Source organism: Otolemur garnettii, unplaced genomic scaffold (genome assembly GCF_000181295.1).
Source record: "Otolemur garnettii isolate 467f Iridium unplaced genomic scaffold, OtoGar3 scaffold00065, whole genome shotgun sequence".
Classification (NCBI taxonomy): Eukaryota; Metazoa; Chordata; class Mammalia; order Primates; family Galagidae; genus Otolemur; species Otolemur garnettii.
The window spans coordinates 7,929,300-7,952,319 of record NW_003852460.1 but is presented as its reverse complement, the minus strand read 5'-3'; the positions used below and the strand labels follow the sequence as shown (position 1 = coordinate 7,952,319).

At 40.7% G+C, this 23,020-nt stretch overlaps 1 protein-coding gene across 5 annotated transcripts in view; it reads left to right on the top strand.

The window, feature by feature from the left end:
* The window catches only part of MID1 (midline 1), a 365,744-nt gene that overhangs the window by 213,159 nt on the left and 129,565 nt on the right, over nucleotides 1–23,020 (top strand). For 3 of the 5 annotated variants that reach the window (XM_003793045.2, XM_012807174.1, XM_003793046.2), the window contains exon 2: nucleotides 21,978–22,693. In XM_003793045.2, coding sequence (XP_003793093.1) covers nucleotides 22,034–22,693 — 660 coding nt within the window. In that variant the 5' untranslated portion in view covers nucleotides 21,978–22,033. Of the gene's footprint in view, nucleotides 1–11,577; nucleotides 11,713–21,977; nucleotides 22,694–23,020 lie in introns of those variants that run through there. The other 2 variants (XM_003793044.2, XM_003793047.2) reach the window with 2 other exon arrangements.

The window sequence follows — 23,020 nt, the reverse complement described above, 5'->3', positions numbered from 1 at the left end:
CAAAATAATCATCATCCCTAGACGCTGCAGTGTTTGGCACCATTGATCTCCCTGTAAGGAGATCTTTTATAGGCCCATAAGTGAGATAGGGCTGATCCCGTCAGCTCCATTCAGACCTTTATGGAAATGTTTACAAAAACCCTACTGTGTGCTCAGTAGCTAATAGGTTCTTGGCACATAATAGAATTTCAAAATAAATTTGCCTAGTGCTGCTTTGGGGATGAGGACATGGTTAAAACCTGCCCTGAAGAAAATGTGTATGTTGTGAGACAGGCGGAGAGACAAAGAGAGAACATGTGTGTTCTCTCACACAAAGAGTATGTGTGTGTGTGTGTGTGTGTGTGTGTGTATTGAGAGAGAGAAAGAGAGAAAACACGTGTGTGAGTCCTACTCTGACCTCTCAAAGCTATTTGGAATTGGAGAGTTGGAGGTCATCTTAGCTGACGTTTGCCCAATCACCTACCCAAAGCAGGAGTTTCTTCCCACCAAAGGGCAGGATGCCTAATGTATAACTAGAGGTCACTTTCTGTTGGCAATAATTTGATTATCATATTTGGTATCACTATTTAGTAGCTCAGATGGCACGGTATAAATTTCTGTGGGAAATTGAAACAGGAGCCCAAGTAAGGACCAGACTGGTGGTGACAGCACTGTGGAAGGAGGACATTTGGGGTCAGTCTCAAGCTGCCATTAATATTCCATTGGGAAACCTTAAAAACTAGTGCTTTCTCAATGAGTTAAATATGTGTGTGTGTGTATATATATATAGGTGTGTGTATATCTATATATACAGAGGGCGCCACAAAATGTATTCACATTTTAAGCAAGGACAAAATTGTATAAAAAGTGTAATTCTGACTACATACTAAAACAAAAGATGAATACAAGTCACGTTTGAGCACTTTTCATAATTGCAAAAGTCAAACATGATTTGAGTGTTACAGTTTTAATAGTTTTTTTTCTTAAAATGTGGATACATTTTTTGACATGCTGTATGTGTGTGGTGTGTGTGTGTGTATAAATAGAGTAGAACCTCCATAGTTGCCTGCCTCCCTGCATTGACCACCTCCTTAAGTTGATATCATTTTCTTTCTATTTTTGGCTGGGGCTGGGTTTGAACCCGCCACCTCTGGCATATGGGGCCAGCGCCCTTTTGAGCCACAGGCACTGCCCCAGTTGATATAGTTTTCATAGACTGGACATGCCCTACGTGTACCTATTAGTACAGTACGCCTAGTTCCTTACACTGAATGCCTCTGTATATCGATCAGTTTGTTATAGTCCCATGGATGGTCAACTTAGAGGTTCTACTGTATGTATATACACAGGGTGTCCATAAAGCTTGTGCACAATTTAAAATAGTGTGCCATTTTAAATTGGACTCCCTGTGTGTGTGTGTGTGTGTGTGTGTGTGTATTAAAGCTTTACATGGTCTTTAATTTGTTCTAAAACATTCATTGGAAGCACTATCTTAAAATTATTATTTGTTTTTATACTTATTAAACATCAGATAGAGAAGAAGGAATATTTGTCAGTTTCCCAAATGTACAAAAACCTTAGCTTACCTGAATTCTGCCAAAAAATATCAACCCCCTCTGTAAGTACAAGTTTTCTACATTATACTTTTCCCAAAGATTTGTGAAATAAAAGGAAGAATATTACGGGTCAGTATAAAAATTCATGGTCATGAATACGATTATACATTTAAGCCAGTCTCCTAGATCTTCTGTATTTATGATCAAATGAAAGAAGATCTTTCTAATGATGATCTCAAGGAACAGTACGATTTGGAATGACCTAAGAACCTTTAAATTAGATCTAGTATGTGGTCTATAGCCATGCAAGTAAAGTAGAATCAAGCATTTTAGAAATGTTTCAATGAGGACTTTTTAAAAAAGTTTTCTATGTGGGGTTCAGTTAACCAGAAAATTAAATTAACCAGAACTTTCTCATTTCCAGAGAAATTCAATTAATTGAGGTTTGTCTGTACTTGATTGTCATCTTAATTCCCACTCAGAAATTAATTCCATTTTCCGACTTATTTCTTGGAAAGTGTCTTTAGCATAGTTGTCACCTGGAATGAACAGGGCAGGGTGGCTTTCCATGTTGGATTTTAATTATAACTCTGCATATAGGTATGTGTGGAAAGAGAGAGAAAGTGCCCTTGAACATGCTTGTGCTCGCAGAGGTGCTTAAAGAAACAGTAGTAGTTCTCACTGCGATTTGACTTTCATCTTCCTTTTTCAAGTATACTTTTCCCCTTTCAAACTTAACCTTTTACAACTGAGAAGCATTTTTCAAGAAATGCAGCAACGATTTCTATCCTGTTTATGAAAGTAGTGCACGGTAGGAAATGCACTGTGGTAAAAAATACTGCACACATGAAATGATAACATTTTGCTAAGGATAACTAGGAAGGGAGAAGAAGAAATTCTCAAGTAGCAAGAGAGGCCAGATGGTCTCTTTTTTCTTAATACAGTCATTAAGCAGGAAATTCACTTGATTAGGAAGAAACTGGTCTTGATTTTCATTCAGCAGTTTTGAGGAACTTTTTTTAATGGGTACACACACACACACACATACAACACACAAACCATTTTCATTCAGCCAAATGATCATTTGTGCTATTGTAAGCAAGATTCTGCTGATGAGAATGTGAAGTCTTAGTGGTCAAGTAGAAAATGGGTTCTCAAGTCTTGGCTCTGAAAGAACTTGGAATTTGCCCACTACCCTGCAGACCTTAGATCATTACCATATTCATCATATTGTTGCCGGGTCTGGTGTTTTGTTTTGTTTTCTTTGGATAGCGCAGAATGGAAGAAAGGCTGTGTACCACAGTGGCTAACTAGGGTTTTGTGAGATACAGGGTAGACTCAGGGGGAGAAAATAGAGGTTTTGGAGTTCAACACCCCAGGGGGCTAATGTGCATAAAGCGACTGCTCCAAAGGACCCGGGTTTAATCCTTGGAGCTGCCAGTCAAGATCAGGATGAAGAAGCACCCATGCAAAGAATTGCTTCTGGATGCTGATAGGCAGGGAGGCAGGGGGGTGGGGAGGGGATCAGAGGAGTGCCCGGACCGTGATGTTTTGGCAGTTGATGTGGGGGGCAGGGTAGCTGGCAGTGGCTTGGGCACAACAAAGCTCCCTTTGGCAAAGTCATCTGCATCCCTGCCATCGTCTGGCACCCTTTGCCCAGCGCCCCAGGAGTGAGTGATTTCCTGGTCTGTATTCTAAGGAAGAAAATGACTAAAGTTGTGAAACTAAGTATTTGCATCCATTTAAAAGGGAGAGAGTCACTTGGAGGAATTTGAATCGGAAAGAAGAGATTTAGACAACTGGTGTAATTGTTTGAAACTCTGCCCTGAATCAAGTGCCCCTGTTGCCTTAAATAAGGACAAGCTGAAGGAGCTGGGTAACGAGACAGAACCAACCAATCTTTACCATAAATATCACAAATCAGGCATTTAAAGTTGTTTTTCAAAAATGCACTGTTTTCTGACATCATCATGTTACTTTCTCCAATTAGCATTCATATTTATTATCGAAATAAATGCAATTCCACTTTAATATAGCCTATCCACCTGGAAAACTCACTGTTCTTAAAACTAGACATTTTCCCCCCGTCAGTGAATTTTTAAGCAGTAGATTGCAATGTAATGAGTTCTGTCAGTCTTGCTTTGCCTTCTCTTATATTTCAAAAGCTAACTGCTTATCTGATTTCATTCAATGAAAGGATATGATGTACAGGATGAAACACACTTAGGATGCATCTCAGTGAAAGGGTAAATTGTTGAAAATGGCATCTTTTTCCATGTAAATCCTAAACAAGCAAACAAGTAAGACACAGAGCAAAATAACAACAAAAATCTCTTAAGCCAGCTCCCTAAGATCACACCTTTTAATATTCCAAATAAATGTCTTATATTCATGTTGTACCAATTACGTTTATCACTTATCTCAAAGATGCAACCTGGAACATATTGTGGTAAGATGAGAAATATCTCTCAGTTTAGCCTGCCTTGAAAGTATGTTTTAAAAGTCATTAGGAGCCTCATAGCTTTTAAGAGATTTGTTCTCATATAGATGACAATTATATATATATATATATATATATATATTTGGCAGATGTATCGAATCTCTAAATAAACAGCTTAAATCTTAGATTTTAGGCCAAAAAGTCTTTGGATTGAGGATAACTCACCCTCAGAAGGCTACTTTATAAACTCCCTCCATATCCATCCCACCCTGCCCCCCTCAAACAGTATTTGCTTCACTTGGAAGAGTGGGGACTCGCCTCTCACACTCCCCACACCCTTCCCTTGGCCTCTACTGTAGCAGCAGTAACAACTCTATTCTCGCACATCAGTGTCCTCTGCAGCCATTTTTTTAGCCCTTCCTCAAAGAGATGGGCTCTAAAAATCATGATCCAGCTCCTATTACAATTTTACCTAGCCAGTGAATTTATTTATTTCGAGATAACTTCTCATTATTGTCACTGTCACTAAGACACCAACTGGAGCCATAAGGCAACAGGATCTTCCTGTCCTAACTCATCTTTGGTATATATCAGTCACGGAGCCCTGTCAAATGTGTTCATTTCCCCCAGTAGTCTTCCCCCACTTCATTTTCCTTTGGAAATTTCCTCTCCTTGTGAGGCAAGAGGTGAGTAAATAAAAACAAAGCCAACAGCTCTTCCAGTGTCTCTTCATTTCCACCCTGCACATCCATGGTTATTTTCAATTCTAGATTAACATCCTAGGATCAAACACTTAGACGTTCAGGTAATTCCAAGTGCCACATGCTGTAGTTTGAATGTGTTCCCCCAGATGCATGTGTCAGAAACTTCATCTCCAGTGCAGCAGTGTTGGAAGGTGGTTAACGGGAGGTATTTAGGTCATGAGGGCTCTGCCCTTGTGAATAGATTGATGATGTTATAAAAAGGGCTAAGGGGAGTGGGTTCTCCTTTGCCTTCTCTTTTGTAAGAACATTCGCCTGCACTACCCTCAAAGCAGAGAGACTGGGTCCTGATCTGCTGATGCCTTAATCTTAGAATTCCCATTCTCTAGAAGTATGAGAAATAAACTCATTTTTTCCCCTAAAAGACAAGGTCTGTCATAGCTCACTGTACCCTCAAGCTCCTGGGCTCAAATAATCCTCCTCTTCAACCTCCCAAGTAGTCAAGACTACAGACACACAACACCATGCCTGGCTAATTTTTATTTCTTTTTGGTAAAGATGGGGTCTTGCTCTGTTGCCCAGGTTGGTCTTAAACTCCTGGCTTCAAGCATTCCTTCCACCTCAGCCCCCAAGTGCTAGGATTGTAGCCATGAACCACCATGCCTGGCCTCAATTTCTGTTCTTTAAAAATTACCCAGTCTCAGGTGTTGTGTTTTAGCAGCACAAAATGGACTAAGACATCATAGTTCCTGCTTTCTTAGCCCACCAAGTGTTCATAGCTTTTCTCTCTCAAATTTTATTGCTAAGATAAAGAGGTTGCTGCTTTCTAATAATTGATTACATTGCCTTTTCATGTAAGAAACAGTAAACGTTGGATTTCTATGCTCTTAAAAGAAATCTGTCCTTGAGAAAATCTGAAACTACACATTTAACAACTTGATAAATTAAATCACAGCTCTCTGTCCAAATACTGGACTGTTTTATACTGAAATGAAAATGTTCTTTGCTTATTTATTGGGAGGAAAAAGGCCAAATGTCAAGAAAGCCTGCACAGATATGAGCATAAATATCCCCTTAGTTAAAACATACTTGAACCTACCCCTCTATCTTCTATCATACCATTATTTTTATTCTTTCATTTTATGTATGGGTATTTGACATTTTTGTGTTTTATTTCCTTCATTAAAATGTAAGCTCTCCGAGGGCAAGCTTTGATTCTCATATTTACTGTGACGTTCCTGTTCCCAGAGCACCACAGCAAGACCTCAAAAACATCTGTAGAATGAATGAATAGTGAAAGAAATGACTTTCAGGCTTTACTCCAAAAGAAGTAGCACTAACATTTAAAAAAAAAGAAAAGAAAACCAAATTGATTTACAGTGTACGATTTCTAATGTCATGAAAGTATCAAAATTAGCTTATTCTTCCAAACTCTTAAAATTAGTTTGGGTTGAGAGTGAAGAGTTAACATTGCAGACCAGACCCAGGCTGATTTGGGCCTATGAAGGAACTTGTAAAGGGCTCTTACCGATTTCGGGCAAAATCTATGGGTGAGTCCTACCTATTGCCTGCCACTTCCCCCAGTACAACAGCTGATGTCAGAGGGTGGTGGGATAAGAAGCTTGGAGCTGGTAAGGAATATCTCACTCAAGGTACAGGACCTCTGGTATTCTGTGACTCTGGGGCCATTTGGTGCCAAATGATATTCTGCTTCTACTGTAACCATTAGAAAGTCCAGTGACCAATTTCTAGTGACCACTGTTGGCCAGATCTCTAGAAAGAGACAGCAGTTGTGTCTGCTGAGAAATAATTTTCCATGTATCTCTCATGATTCTGTACCTCTTAATGAGCTGAGGTGCTAATAGCCTTTGTTCTAGACTATTTTTCAGAATGTTTGTATAGCAGAGGGCCTTGGAAGATAGAGATGGTATCTCCCAGTCCATTAGAAGGCACGTTGGTATGTTGTCCATTATATTGAAGATAATGGCTCCTTTTAGAGCAAAGGTTAATCAGACTTGCTTGCCATCCATAATAAAAGATTCAAATTTTCTAAGCTTGGTTTTGCTTAGCTGTGTTGCAACCTCTGTATGTATAACATGTACCTGAGACATTCCATGGGATTTGGGGGAGAAGGAGAGCCAACAGAACATGAAACACATATTTTACGCCAAGTAAAGCTGTCTTTTATCTCTAATTCAGGAGTCTTGTGTCTTTTGCCAGCACCAAGGAACTGGCAGGTTAACTGATTAGCTTGCAAGTAGGAAAAATCTGAGATCCTTCACTGTTCCTGATACTCTCACATCTCATATCACATTCCTTATTTACTGCAAAATCAAAAATTCTAACAAAGGATATATATAGGATAGGGAGACCTTCAGTGGGGAGCAGAGAAGTGAAGCCTCAAGATCATGGTGGGAGGTCCAGTGGTAATGAGCAGAGATGTGTCAAAGTGTAGGAAATAGATGAGATTGCCTGTGTGAGACAATTGTCAAGCAATCATTTATGTTAGGAACAGGAATGCCGGTTCATTTAGCATTCACTTACTCTTCTTCACATAAGACCCTTGATGAACATTGTTGAACAAATGATTTTTGTCCTGCTTCCAAAAATGGTTTGAAGAGTTTTCAGTGAAAAAAAAAAATACATGTAATGAATTTATTCAAAGAAGAGTTGAGAAGAGATGACTCAGGACAAGCAGGGAAGAAGGACCCATCTCCCCTCCTCCAGTATAAGAGCAACAATTTTGTCAGGCAACTTAATCCTTAAAGGACAATTTAAGATTGCTCTCATTGTCCACATTCTACAGCAGGGAAACTGTGTAGAAGATATGAAGAGCATCTGGGAGTATGAGATACGTGGAGTATCTGCTCCTATCAGTTGTGTCAAGGAAATGGCAGAACCGGAGTTTGCACTCAGATTTATCTGGTTTCAAGGCTCTACACTCTTCTTTATACAATATCACATCAGCACAGTGCAAAACTAGACCAAGGACACTGGTAGCCACTGAGCTCAGGGTTTAGGCTTGAGTTTTCAGACAGCATACCAGAGAGAAAGCTGGGTGAAAAGCATTAGCAAAAAGGAAAGCCCATCCGTTCATTACTCCTCTGACAGTAGAAAGGACTAGTTAGGAAGGGGAAGAAAGGAGAACAGTGGCAAAATAAAGAAGAGAGAAAGGCTAAATTTTTTGATGTAGTGCAAGATAGGATATATTATTTGCTTTCCTGAACCCCTTTAGCTTAGTGACTGCAATTATAATAATTCTTAGTATATGATAAGTCAAAAAAACCAATGACGTCTTATTAAGAGCACCATCATACTAGCAGTTTTTGCAGAATTTGCATCAGAAAAGTATAAGATAATATTACAGTGACTTGGCAAAAGCAGAATACCGTATTAATGGTATTAATGTTAGCAACTTAATTACTGTGATTGTTTCTACACACAGTACCCATTGCATCGTTTCCCTAGGAGTGTTTGAAAGCTCTATTTATAGGTTATAGCACAGCGCAAGAGTACTCGGTGAATGGAGAGAGATTTTTTTCCTTATTAAGAAAAAATTAATTTCCTCAGGAGTACATATACTAAGTTAGCTCAGTTATTTGGTAAAATCAGTATCTTATTTTATAATAGGCAGGGTAAAACATAGATCTAGAAATTTGAAGGAGTGGATCCTGGGTTGAAAGGGGAGTGAGTGAATGTGATTTGCAAGCAGCATGATTTGATGGTACTTTCTAGTATGTGTGTGTGTACTTTAATGATAACCTAATTTTACTGGCCAAGACTTAAAGATCTGTGCTGCCTGGAAAAACTACAGTTTATCCATTAGCATTTAAATGCGTTAAGAATATTTTTGCTTGAATTTTTCCCAAGAAGCCTCTCGCCTTTGTTCTGCACAGCCGAACAGTCCCAATGCTGTTCTTAATATCCTGTTTTCATTTGTCAGCGCTGTTGTCCTTTTCATTGCCATGTTCCCATCATCCCCCTTCTTTCATGTGGTGCTTTACAATAACAATTCAGAACAAAAGAATCAGTCCTCTTTCTGTTGCCTTTTTTTTTCCTTAAAAAGAAAAAAAAAAGAGAGACTTCATGCCTTAACTGTAAGGCTTCAGTGATCAGGGGAAATATTTAAAGCATGTTCCTCATAATAGTTAACCAGGAGTGGTGAATAAGGGTTAGTTTTCTTTATTTCTTAAGATCACAAAGTAGCTTCAGTGAATTGTGAGCATGAGGCTTTTGTGTGTGTGTAACTTTGAAGTTCAGGGGGAAAGTGATTTTCTTTGAGAAAAGGAGCTATCATATTTGAGAGACTTCACCAATCTGCACATACAATAGGAATCAGTTTCTCTGTGACATCGTCATTACCTTCCTGAGTCACAAGACCGGAGTATTTGTTACTGTCTTTGAACTTAAGCTTTCCAGTGTTCAGAGAACAATTGTTAAATGTCACATTGGCTCTCATCAGCAATTATTTACCGATGCATTTTGCTCCTGGGGAGTAATAATTGGGAAGGGGAGAGTGTGTACTTTCTCTGCCTTCTAGAGGAGTAGTATTATATAAATGAAGCAAGAAAAAGTTTCTCCAAGTGGCAACTATTTCCCCATGGGGAAATCTACTTGCTGCAAACATCCCACTTGACTGGTCTATCTTGATAGAATAGATCTCTTCTGCCATTTTGCTCATTTCCAGGTAACCCTTTAGAGGTAAAGATAGGCTGCTGCTATTGTTTTTAGTAAGTAAATAAAAACTTTCTTCTACAGGTTTCTGTTTTTGCACAGTGGAAAGAGTGTGTATAGCTGAGGGCTTTGGGAAGAGTGAATTCTATTACGTCTCAAGTCATTTAGAAAAGGTGCCTTTGCAGATGTGTGTGTCTGTATACACATATGTATTATATATGGCTACTAAAACTAATTTCTTTATAGATACGGAATTTTACGTAGTCACAGGAATAGTTCTATGAACATATATAGAAATGCCTACTGAACTATAAATACACTTGGGAAAGCGTTCAGGGAAGGCAGCATTAAGTACTTTTCATTTGTGAGTGGTTTTGCAGGGATTTTAGTAACTTGCATTTCTGCCACCACCATGCTATTGGTCTACTCCCCAGAGGGTCAATATACTTCTGCTAGAAGACTAGGAATGCCCCGCTGTCACCTTTTTCCTTTTCTTTCCAGTCTGCTATCACTATATTTCAGAACCAAATTCTTGCATGACACCTGGTACGGCAGAGACCTGGAAGACATTAGTCATTTTCAATATAATGTAAAATAGGTTCTGTTTGCCTTTAAAACTGAATGCTTTATTATGCCAACTGTAAAAGACACGAAATGTCCCAGACCCTCTGATGGTGGGAAATTTCATATGGAGGTTGTCGGGTTATGCTCTATAAAAGATTCTAAAATGTTTTGTTGTTTATCATTTTCTTTTGAGGGATAGAGTAGATATTGGTTTTTTGATGTTTAGGCTGATTTTCCACGCCATGCCAAAAGTATGGACAGGGTAGTCCTTTTTTTAATAAACGTGGACAATTTTGATAATGTTTCAAAATTTCACAATGAAAAAAAGTTCTTTAGAACTCTGTTTGATGATATATGCGTGTCTGTTCCACAGACAATGGGAACTTAAGGAAGTCATCTGTGAAATGAATCCCTTTATTTATTGTTAAAAGACAAATGAAGTTATAATTTGGAGAGACATAAGCCAAAAAAAAAAAAAATCTGTGTTTGCATTTTTATGTCCTAACATGTGAAGCACACTTTGGTTTACTGTGAGGTGTTGCAATGGCGCGAAGGTAGGCGTTTCGACGTGCGGACGAGGGAGCACGGAGAGCAGTTCTTTGCTGGAGTCCAAATGTCTGGAGTATAAATTGAATTGTAAGGGACTTTTTAAACACTTTCCTGATGATTTACTTTAGTTGCAATTTCTTGTCTTACATAGTGATAAGCAACATCCTTCTAAGAAATGCAGTGCAAGTCATTTTTCTTCTTTTTGTTTTTTTGGCTTTTGGGAAGACTACTTCCCCTTCTTCCTTTAGTCAATCAAATTTTAAAAGATGACTTCCATTCTCAATTCACCCTTTCGTTACCATTGCACACACTGGAATTTGGGATACCCATCACATATTTGCTGTTATATATATCGTTATGTTTTTGAAATATTAGATGTATACACATGTGTATGTATGTGCATAATTTATGCACATGTTATGTGTGTTAAAGCTGTATTTGTGTGTACACATATACGTATGTACGTATATGTATACATATATTTTCAGTTGTTTATGGGCATGACACATTGTAATTTAGATCCCTATTTTTGGAAGAAAAAAATAACTCTGTTTTATTGTGTCTGTACAGGAGATTGTTCTTCCTGATGTAACTTAAGAAAAAACTTCTTCCAGACATTATACTTGATTCAGAAAATAAAATGCAAAATAATGTGTATGTTATTTTTAAAAATGAACAAACCGGCATCCAGAGCGTAATGTGCTCAGTCAGAGCCAAATGCAAGGGGAGCTAGTGCCAGGTCCCTACCCCAGGAGCTGGGCAGGACGGCTCCTGTTGGCAGCATGGAAAGCTGGCACCCAGCCTTCAGCTACAGGACACTGTCCCAGTCGGCTGAGCTGCTGCTGGTTCCTGTAAGCAATGAAAGTACAGATCCTGGTGCCAAGTTGTCATTTTTTTGGCCCAGGCATTGGGTGTTGACCTGACCTGAGCTACCTTTTCATTCGGTTTCAGCTGAACTTTGAGTAGGCCAGGGGCTAGGGAAGTCACAGCAGGGGCCGTGGAAAAGGCAGCTGATTCTTCAACTCGGGCAACCCTGGCGAAGTGGATGAGGTGGAGCTGGCCTTCCTGGAATTGTTGGGCCTATTTTCCTGTTGTGTTTCACTGTCGACGCTCTCACAGACACACAGAACTGCTCCGGCACTGCCTGCCACCCACCATCTGGTCTCCGTGGCCTGTCTGTCATTTCGTGGGTCCCCATCCTCTGCCTACAGCGATGTTTCTTCAAAAAGAACTAGTGTGCAGCCCGTTGGTGGGTATTTAAGGTGATCTGTTTGTCAGAATCTAGAGAGGTGTTCAGAGAACTCTTAAAGATTGATGTACTAGTTCCTGTTTTTAACCTGTTTATCAGTCTTTTGATGGAATGAATTGCATTTCCGAGACTGCTGAGGGATTTGCTGCACTATGAAGGCAGAGCGGGAGAGGGTGGTTGTTCCTCAAAAATTGGGATCTCTCTTTTGCATTGCCATTTGTCTTCATGCTTGCCTGCTTGTATAAATGATCCTAGAGAAAGGAGTGTTTAAGCATTCTGTTAAGTAAATTTGGAAGACTAGGTTTCAATTAAAATAACCAGACGGTGTGACCCAGCTTCCATTTCCCCTTAATTTTGATCATTAAAACCTTCATATCCCCACAGACATCTGCCATGCTTCGAAGTGATTCTTTTCAGAAATGTTCATTCATTATTAATCAGGTTGCATGGTCAGGCAAGTATGTGATTATTTTAAAGAATGTCCTAGAGATCCAATTACTAAAAATGAGCATGTTCTAGGCAGATGTGGCGGTACAGAAAAGGCTTGCTTAACAGTTTAATTTGATTTGCACGAATCCCACCAGGTGGGTGTTTGGTGAAATTAATAGTCTTCCCTAGTTCTCGTTTCAGGTATCAGGTACAATATTTTAATTTCAGCACTCTTTAGAATAAAAAAGAAATGCCAGGTTTTTCAAAGTATCTATTGTATTAATTACTTAAAAACTTGAGGCTAGCATCTGTATGGTCATCTGCCTGTCATTTTTTGATTCCAATCAGTTCCTCTTGTACCCGACCATTTGGTTAGTGGAGATACTTAGTTCTGTTACCCATGAAACAACTCAATCTGAGTGTGCTAAAAGAAGCTAACCAAAGTGACAGTTCAGAGTACATTTGGTACCTGTGGAATGTTACTGATCACCCTTTGTGGCCTCTTCTTACTCGATGTGTTATTTATTTAGACCGTTGCTTTAAGGAGCAGTTTGCACTGGTCCTGCTCTCTGCCATGAGTTGGGGTGAGACACAGCCTATGTTATGGTATCAGTTTCCAGCCTTTCAGAATGCCATTGAATTCCATCATTTTTCCTTCTCTTTTTCCATCACTTCATGGCCCTGTTTTATTACGCCTTTATGGACTCAGCTGCTTCTCAAATCAGCCAGGGGACTAATCAGTAAGGTTGCATTTGGGTAGTATGTTTATCTGGTGTTTTTTATAATTCAAAGTTAAATACTAACCCTGCGTGACTGAATATGCAGATGCCAAGTGCTTGTATTATATTATTCAAAATACTCTGTGGTGCATTCATCTTGGATGTGTAGCAGCAATTTTTTACTGAGTTTGTGTTGGGTTATCTTCTAAGTTGAGAAATTATGCTTACTTGAGATGAGAGCAAGTTCTTTCCCAGTTCAGTCCGTTTCAGCCTCTGCCTCACAAACTCAGGTTGATTTCCTGAATGTTTCACAATTGAGTAGTTTGGGAACCTTTGAAAGTCTAGATTTCTACTAATCCAAGATAGAATTCTCATACTGCAGTCTTTAAAAAGTATTCCACCTGTACTTCTATAGTAGGGACAACCTCCTAACAAAAGTCCAAATGACAATAAGTCAACTAACTAAATCTTAATTATCCAGGTGAACACAGGATGGGAGGTGTGGGCAGTCGAGTAAATTGACTTGATTGTGTTTCTGAAACTTAGGACTCCTCAAAGAATTCAGTTCATACCATTTTCAATTTTGTTTGCTGTTTACAACACTTTTAGGAGCTTCCTTTTCTGGAGGCATTTTTACGTGGCTTTGTATAACATTGTGCAGTTTCGACAGTGTGTTTGCCATTTCAGTTATGTTTTGGTAAATTTAACAATAAGCTTAGTCTCTATAGTCCAGAGGATATTTGGAAAAGAACCAAAGGAAGTGCCTTGGGAATCATCCGGGCAGTGGCTGCGAGCCACCTGGTATTAACAATTGATCACAGGCCACCCAGTGTTGGTATCCAAGTTTATTCCTCGGTCTAGTGACTCACTGATTTCCTTGATATTGAAGGCTTTCTGAGCTGTACAAAGCGAGGGGTTGAAAGTAAAATTATTAATGGATACAATGCATGCTCTTTTTCGTATATTCCAAATTAGAAAAATGATTATTTTTATGTAGATATAACACAGAACACATGTAGGAAAGCAATGAGAGGTGGGTTTATCCCTTGATTACAATGTCAATGCCTCTTTTGGGGGATAAAAAATCATGGATGATGTGCTGACAATGGAATCTCCTTATTCTAAGGGATGATTAAATTCATAGAATATATTTGGTCTGGAGACTCCTAATTCCTGGTCAGTTCTTGAATATACAGGCTAAACTTCCGTATCCTTGGCATTCTGAACCAGAAAGCCTACCCACAGAATTTGGCCATGGATTAAATCTGGCAATGTATGCTATCTTCACTGGGGTCCTAGGTGTGCCTTCAAGTTCTAGGTTATCTTAAATGTGTCATAGTGGAGGAGCTTAGGAGAGACTAAAAGAAATTCTGAAGTGAGCTACCCAGCAGGATGGTGGCGCAAGTGTTGTGATAGTATAGGCTGGGAGTTAAATGTTCTATCTCCATTGACTTGCCAGAGAAATATTTTTGCCTCCGTCTTCAAAGGAAGGGGCATAAAAAGTGAATCCAGAAGACATGAACCCCTTTAACTTCCATGGCCTTGGTCTATAACAATAATCTATAAGAGCAGCCACCCTGCATTCCCCATCTCCCTTCTCTAACTAAAGTTCTGCAGCTGAGAAAGTCTCACTGTGCTTCCTCTTCCACTGGGAATTTTCTCCTTCAATTCATTTCCTCTTACATCCTATACCTCGGACAAAAGAAGGCCCTCCTTTCGAGGAGAAAATTCTCTTCCTGGGATGAGTGTTGCCTTAGGATGAAGATCCTGGGAGCCTAGAGGGAGGAAGAGGCCCTCTGCCCAGGCACCTGGATCAGTCAGATCACCTTAGCCATCGCCTGAGTGCCAAGTTTCCATGGTTCTTCAGCCCTCACTGCTAGCTCTCCATCCCTTTGTTGATTAACTTTCCTTAACCCCCCAGAGGCATAAGCCTCTTATATCCATCTTTTGTCATGGAGAGCTGTGAGGGAGTAGTCATTTGGCTTTGACCACACATTCATGAGTGGTCTCAAATTTAGACTGTGAGTGTTATCTCCATATGAGATTTGCATTTGCATGTCTGCTTGGGCTTGTGCACATGCGTGGTCATATCAGCTCCAGAGTGAATTCAACCATATTGAAAGAATAAGATCTATCACATAACTTTAAACCTGGATCCTATTACCAACGATTCCATTGTGGACTGAGAAATAACATTTTAAAGTAAATATTTTAGTTATTTTGTGAATAGGATAATTATATTGGTTTGCATTCCGTTAAAAGGCTTACTTTGCTAAATGTAAACAGTTAAGACGTCGCACTATTTACAGCCATCTTTTTAGACAATTCCTCTTTGTTTCATATGAAGTCATCAAATCCAGCAGTGGCCAGGGCTCCTTGGGGCTCTGAGAGTTTCCATTCTCATCTTAAAAATCCAGAAAACAAACAAAACAAACATGAAACAAACAAAAAAAAAAATCCTCACATAGGAAAAATGGTTTGTGCTAAGAAGAAAAGCAAAAAGCAAAAGCAATTGCTAAGATCAGCAAATGGTCCCATTTTCTGGCCTCTGGTATAGGAGATAAGTGATTGGGAGGGAGTAAAATTGAAGGGATAGATTGGGAAAAACTGGGATAAAGATCTGTAAAGGACACAAGGTGTCAAGGCTCCTACTTTGGGCAGCAGAGAGCTGCCTAGCGAGTTTTGCCTTTGAGAGGAATTATAGAAAAAATGTGGTGCCAGAAGCACATTACAGAGATTCAATAGGAGGAGGAAAGACTGGAGGTGAGAATCAGGAGGGTTTGGGGTAAGAGTCTAGGAATGCAACAAGGAGGATCTGGATCCACACAGAGGCAGTGGAAATAGACGGAAAGAAACCAAGACAAAGAGCTATTAAGGACTGATATGCGTATGTCCTGGCTAATTTAGATTTGGGGGATAGAGGGCTTATTAGTTCCCTATTGATGCTATAACAAGTTACCACAAACCTGATGGCCTTAAACAGCACGAATTTATTATCTTCCAGTTGTAGAGGTCACATGTCTGACCCAGGTCTCAGTGGGCTACAAGCAAGGTATCCTCAGGGCAGCATGACTTCCTAGAAACAAAGAAAGGATCCTTTTATTTGCCTTTTCCAGCTTCTAGAGCAGCGATTCTCAACCTGTGGGTTGCGACCCACAGAAACTGTATTAAAGGGCCACAACATTAGGAAGGTTGAGAACCACTGTTCTAGAGGCTGATGCATTCCTTAGCTTGTGGTCCTTTCCTCCATCTTCACATATTTCTCACATGTCATCGTTCTGACCCTGACTCTTCCACTTCCACATTTAAGGAGGCTTGTGATTCCATTGGGTCTAACCTCAGTGATTCAAGGTTAGCTGCTTAGCAACTTCAATTATATGTGCAACATTCAGTCCTCTTTGCCTCATAACAAAATATTCACAGGTTCTGAGGAGTATGATGTGGACACTTATGGGGTCCTTATTCTGCCTCCCCCAAAGAGGGAGGAGTAGAAATTCTGAAAAGCATCAAGAGGATGGAAATACCAGGAGCCCTGTAGAGAAGATAAATCCCCTGAGATGTGCATTCTGAACCAGAGGCACTTACAGTACATGAAGTAAAGACCTATCAATGTTGAACTGAAATTCCAGAAAGAGATGGCATCTCAGAGGCAAACCTAGGAGTCATTCTCAAAAAGGCAGTACATGAAACAAAGGAACAGACTGGATGGCTTTTTCAAAGGAAGGCTGGATCATTAGAAAATCCTTAGGCTTTGATTAGCAAGAGGAAGAAGTCAGCAGTGGTTAGAGAGAGGAAAACTAGAAAGTACAATTTCAGTGATTCACAGAGCTGTTGTTTGAATAGATTGGTTTGTTTCTACCATATCTTCTGTTGGAATTTGATCCCAGGGTCCTAGTGCAACAATTTATATTTTATAATATAAATCATAAAATAATTTTAAATTAAATTGCTGGGTCATAGAGTGGATCCTTCATGAAAGGCTGGGTGCAGGTCTCATGGCAGTGAGTACTTACAGTATTGAGATCTTGCTCTCAGGAGATGGGATTAATTCCCATGGAATAGATTGGTTCCCCAGCCACAAGCTGTTACACAGTGAGGTTCCTCCTCCCGTGTGCTTTTTTTTCTTACCTGCAGGCTTCCCCTTTGACCTTCTCCCTGTTTTGACCAAGCATGTGGTTTTCACCAGAAGCTGGGTCCTAAGCTAAATAAAGCTCTTTACGTTCATCAGTTACTCAGCCTCAAGTATTCTGCTGTAGCAACACAAAACAGACTAAGGTACACAAGAATGAGAGAGGGAGGAAAAGGAAGAAAGGGGAGGTATGAAAACATTTACATTGCTACTTTCCATCAAAGCACCCATTTATTAATTTTCTATTTTAAATAAGTGCTTTCGTCATAAGTCTTGAATCTGTAAAAAAGTTTCTTGAAAAGGTATCTTGCGTCTAGTGTGTCTGAGGATACAGGCCTTGACTGCAGTTTGTCACTGAATACTCTATTCCTCAGGAGAGGGATTACAGTGAGCTAGCGGGATTATAGAGAACATCTGTTGAAACTCACCCATGGACAGACAGCTAGCTGTGGAATGTCCTAGATTATCGGGCTACCTCTCCAACTCGCCCCTTTAGCTCACTATTCCATGCCCTGTTCTGTATGTGTGAACCATGGACAGGCAGAGGAGTGAGCTGTGAATTGTTGCCACTCCCCAGTTTGTTGTAAGGGGATCCTGTGATTACCCACATCCTCTTCTGAATAAGGACCAATTAGCCCATTCACAAAAATGTTGAGCTATAGAATTTCCTGACAACAATATGCACACGTGTGATTTCCTTCTATTGAAGTGAAAGCTAAGAAGCATTTTTTTTTCTTTTTGAGTGGAAATTAAATTATGAGGGTTAAGAAGAGACAAAAGAAAGATAAGCTTTTGAACCAAAAACCCCACTCACCCGCCACTATCTGCTTGGCGAACCCCTGTTCATCTTTTAAAACCCACTTTCCCTCCTTCAGGACACCTCTCTCTGTCCCTTTCCCCTCAGTGTAGAGTTCACTATTCCCTGTCTGTCCTTGGCTGCATCTTTTGTTGTGTTGCATTAGTTTGTTTGTATTTTCTGTCTCCTAATGAATTGAGACCACTGAGGCAGGGGGCAAGTGTTACCAGTACTTATCCCAGGACCAAGCACATAGAAGGACTTAAATATCTGATGAAAGAACGAATGGGATTTTAATGTCTCCAAAAAGTTATTTTAAAACTAGAAAATAAACCATACTAGTTTTTCAGAGAGGGGAATGGCACGTGTATAAGTAAGATATTGTTGAGTAATTTAACAAAAATTTAACAAAAACGATCCTTGGCAACACCTGGATAAAAGTGGGAAATAGGGCATCTGCTGTAGACACCAAACCCAAACTCCTCCTTTTGGGCAGTATGTAGGCAAAAGATTGAGAAAATTGACTGAGCCTCACCTACCACCTATAGGTATTTTGTCATCACTTAATAACTATTAACCGTTTGGAGTGTAGGCACTTGCACAAAGCACCATGCCGGGCACTGTGGCAGTAAAAGAAAAAGATCCAGTTCTGAGCAGCTCCTATTAAATCATTCTTTTATATGAATTGCCCCTAAGCACTCGACTCACATTATTTCCATTGATGTCAGGTTGAAATCCCCTTGCCTACCATTTCCTGTTAGCACTCGAAACTTGTACACGCTTGTCAAAAGTCTTGCTTCACCATCCTTGCCATTGTTGCCCACACAGCATTTTATTCATACCGCTCTGAAGAGTGATTTTCATTTTATATTCTGGTTAGCTGTATGTATCTCTGTCTTTTGATACATGGGTCAGCAAAATAAGATCTGCAGGCCAATTCCAGCTTGTTAGCTGTTTTTGTAAATACAGTTGTGTTGGAACATGGCCACGCTCATTCCTTTTCGTACTGCATATGATGGCTTTTGCACTACGGTGGTGGAGTTGGGTAGGTGCAGCAGAAACCCTCTGGCTCACAAAGCCAAGAATGTTTATTAGTTTGCCCTTTATAGAAAAGGTTTCCTGACCCCTCTTCTAATATATATTGAGAGATCTTTAAAGGCAAGAGCTACGTTTTATTCTTTTTTTGGTTTCAGCCCCAACATCAGTACATTTAATGGAATCAATGAATGTTTGAGTCCTACGTGCTGGGCATTGTTCTAGGCCAGTGGTTCTCCACCTTCCTAATGCTGCGGCCCTTTAATATAGTTCAGAACCGCTGTTCTAGGCACTGGTGGTACATCCCTCAAAGAGCGAAGCAAAATCTCTGCTTTCACAGGGCTTATATTCTAGTTTTGGGGACAGTGGGGTGGGGAGGAGAAGCAATAAGCAAAGTAATAGAATACGTTAGTGAGGATCATGAGGGAGAAAAAAAAACGGGGAAGGGCAAAGCAGGATTGCCTCCATGGGCGGTGATCATGGTGGTAGTAGGGGAATTGGTTTTATGCAGGTTTACAGAGAAGGTAACAGTGGAGCAGAGAGTCTTGGGACTTTTAAAGACCTAGTGGGGGTGAGCCAGGGATGGGATGTGGTTGGTGTGTCTGAGAAGTCACAAGGAGGTCATGTGCCCAGAGCAGAGAGAGCAGTAGGTAGCGTGGGAGGAAACGATCTCACCGAGTCTGTGTTGTTTGGTGCTGGTTTTATCCGGGTGAATTTCTCAGTGAGATGGGAAGCCCCTGAAGGTCAGAACAGGAGAGAGGCGTGTTCTGTCGTGTTTTAACAGGCTCACTGCCTTGTGGAGGGCAGACTGTAGAGGCCAGGGTAAGAGTGAGCAGAAGCCCGGAGACCGTTTAGATGACCCAGGTAAGAGGTGATGCTGGGTTGGCCCATGATCACAGAGATGGGATGATGAGAATGTGACTTTGGCTTCCTGAACCAGCTCAGTGCTTGGCACCCGGTTACCACCTCTTGAGTGTATGGACATAAGGTCAGCATTTCCACTGGAGTCCCCACTGGAATCACCTCTAAAAAAATCTGACGTGACCACTCGGAGTCCTAGGACCTGCATTAAAATACAACCATCATATCTCTTCAGACATAATTTGATGCTCATCCTTCAATTGAGATCCATCCGTAGGTGTTCTTCTTTCACCGGAGAAGAAAGCAGACCAGAAGGGCTACATTTTCCCTTTAATTTAGATGCTTCTGATGGGAAGAGAGAAGAAATTTGGCTTAGAGATAATTCTAAAATTTTCCCATGATTAACCAGAATGATGATTAATTGGGAAAACCTTTGGTTTTTTCTGAGCCGTTTACATATAGGCAGAGCTGACTAAACCAAGTAGGAACGATAACTTTGTTACAAGAGCGCCCCTAGGGTTTCCAGCGCAGGTTATGAAAAGATGAATAAGCGTGACTATTTCACAGCTGCGCCTTTTTTCTTATGTGGTAAATATTAGAGATTGGTTGAAGTTTTTTTTTTTTTATGATATCAGGCTTTTATGAAGCCAGTAGCTCTTTAATTTTTAAAAGGCTCAAGACATACTTTGAACTTTTAATGCTCAGTTCCCATTCAGTTAGGTAGCAAGATGAGCATTAGTTTCACCAAAGTACCACATCATCTTTCTGAGGGAGGCTGTTTCAGAAAAGGTCAGAGTATTCTAGCGATCATGAATTTTCTAAGTAAGTGGAGGTGTGAATACAAATGAGGACAGATGATCAGAATCACTAAACATGGCTTTGGATGGGAAACCTTCCCATAAATGTGGCTGAGAATCCCCTCCCCCCGGGGTGGTTTGGGCCTCTCTGCCCCTGGGTGAACAGCACTATTCTCCCACAGGCTGCAGTGGGCTGCATCTAATACCTCTGTCACTGTTCTCCAGACCTCTGCTAATGGTCTTGAAAAGGAGAAGGTTCAAAGAGGCTTGGTTCCCAGGCCTGCTAATGAGCATGAGGCTGCCTCACCCTTAATGAACCGCATTTTGTGTGCGATTCTTTTCCCTACCCTCTTTGAAGGGGAGGCAGAGGAGAGTTCACAAAAGCAACAAGGTCGTTATCCTTGGGGAGGGGGGCAGGCAGCTGGGCCACCCAAAGGTGGCCTGAAGGGGAGCAACAGAGCTGGCCGAGGTTGTGCCCAGGCCAACATGCTCTGAGTGTGAGACTGGACCTCCTGCCAGTCTGGCCTGTTGCTTGCAATAGTAACAAGCCCACAGTGTGAGTTTCTAGACCAGAAGGGTCCCTCAGCAGTCCTTGCAAGCCTCCTTAAATTGCTTTCTAATCCTTGTCATTGTCATAAAGTAATTTATCAAATGAATTAGAACTCAAATCCGTGTTCTAATTAACTAGATCATTGTTCTAAATATTAGTAATCGGTACTCAAGTTCACTGCAGCCAGCAAAAGACCCCCAGATATTTTTCATTGCTTCTCCCTGCCTACCTGTGTCCCACTACCACATTAAATGATAGAAGAGTAATGGACATATGCCAAAAACTATTGCCTCTATTCCAAGCATCTTTGTGAAACTCAGTGCCTTTTCTCAGGAATATATTTCAGAAAATGCCAACTTGTACATAGACGTGATCATTTCTGCTGAAATCCATGCATTTGATTTCACACACATCATGCACATTTCTATGGTAACTATCTTTCTACGGCTCTGAAGTCTGCATTAGTCTTGCAGAGTGAGAGTCCCTAAAACATACATATCTTAGTATGTAAGTTCGTAAATTCAAACTTATAAAAGAATCTATAGCTCATTAATGAACATTTCTACATTTTAATTTTTCACGCAAGGTGAAGCCTGGCTGTGACACAATATGATTATTGTGATTAGATATAAATTTTGGAAATTATAGTTTCAATTACTTTCCAGATTGGAGTGGGGCCTTTTAGAGAACAAAATTACAAAAAGAAATTGTAACTTTCAGTGACCAGAACTTTGAGGAAATTTGGCTGATTTGCTGGCTCTGGGTGTGTTTTTGTTTTTGTTTTTTCTCTTCTCACTTCCCCAGTCCATAGAAAGAGAATTATTTGGAATGTACACACACTTACCCTTTCATGACCTGTGTTTGGAATGATTCTAAGATGCATTCAAAGCTGACAGCCCCCGACAGCTGACCCCCCTGTGCCTAATCAAATCTTACATTCTGTTTCCAGATAGCTGATCAGCTTCCTTGGATTTTGCTGATGACACAGGAGAGCTTTGCCTGAAGATGGAAACACTGGAGTCGGAGCTGACCTGCCCTATTTGTCTGGAGCTCTTTGAGGATCCTCTCCTGCTGCCCTGTGCACACAGCCTCTGCTTCAACTGTGCCCACCGCATCCTAGTGTCACACTGTGCCACCAACGAGTCTGTAGAGTCCATCACCGCCTTCCAGTGCCCCACCTGCCGGCATGTCATCACGCTCAGCCAGCGAGGTCTAGACGGGCTCAAGCGCAACGTCACCCTGCAGAACATCATTGACAGGTTCCAGAAAGCGTCAGTGAGCGGACCCAACTCCCCCAGTGAGACCCGCCGGGAGCGGGCCTTTGACACCAACACCATGACCTCTGCCGAGAAGGTCCTCTGCCAGTTTTGTGACCAGGATCCTGCTCAGGATGCTGTGAAAACCTGTGTCACTTGTGAAGTGTCCTACTGCGATGAGTGCCTAAAAGCCACTCACCCGAACAAGAAGCCCTTTACAGGCCATCGTCTGATTGAGCCAATTCCGGACTCACATATCCGAGGGCTGATGTGCTTGGAGCACGAGGATGAGAAGGTGAATATGTACTGCGTGACAGATGACCAGTTAATCTGTGCCTTGTGTAAACTGGTTGGGCGGCACCGAGATCATCAGGTGGCAGCTTTGAGCGAGCGCTATGACAAATTGAAGGTTAGTCCCATCTGCCTTAAGCCAACCCCTCTCTGCCAGTAAATGTCATGGAAATAAAAAGTGTATTCACTGCTCGCTACATGGCAGGTGAAGGTTTTCTCTTCACCTTTGTTATCTGATTAGTTTTAGCATGTTTTTGGCAGCTTGTAAATGTTACACAATAAGGGTATCTTGTAAGAGTTGACTGCTGCTTGTAATTTTAGCGTTGTCAAGGTGAGGGTGAATTCTAAAAATCTGGATCACTTTCAATCCTTGCAGTTTTTCTGGATCATTTTCAATCCTTGCAGTTCTTCCAAAGAGAGTACTGCCTCTGAGTGGGGGAGAGAA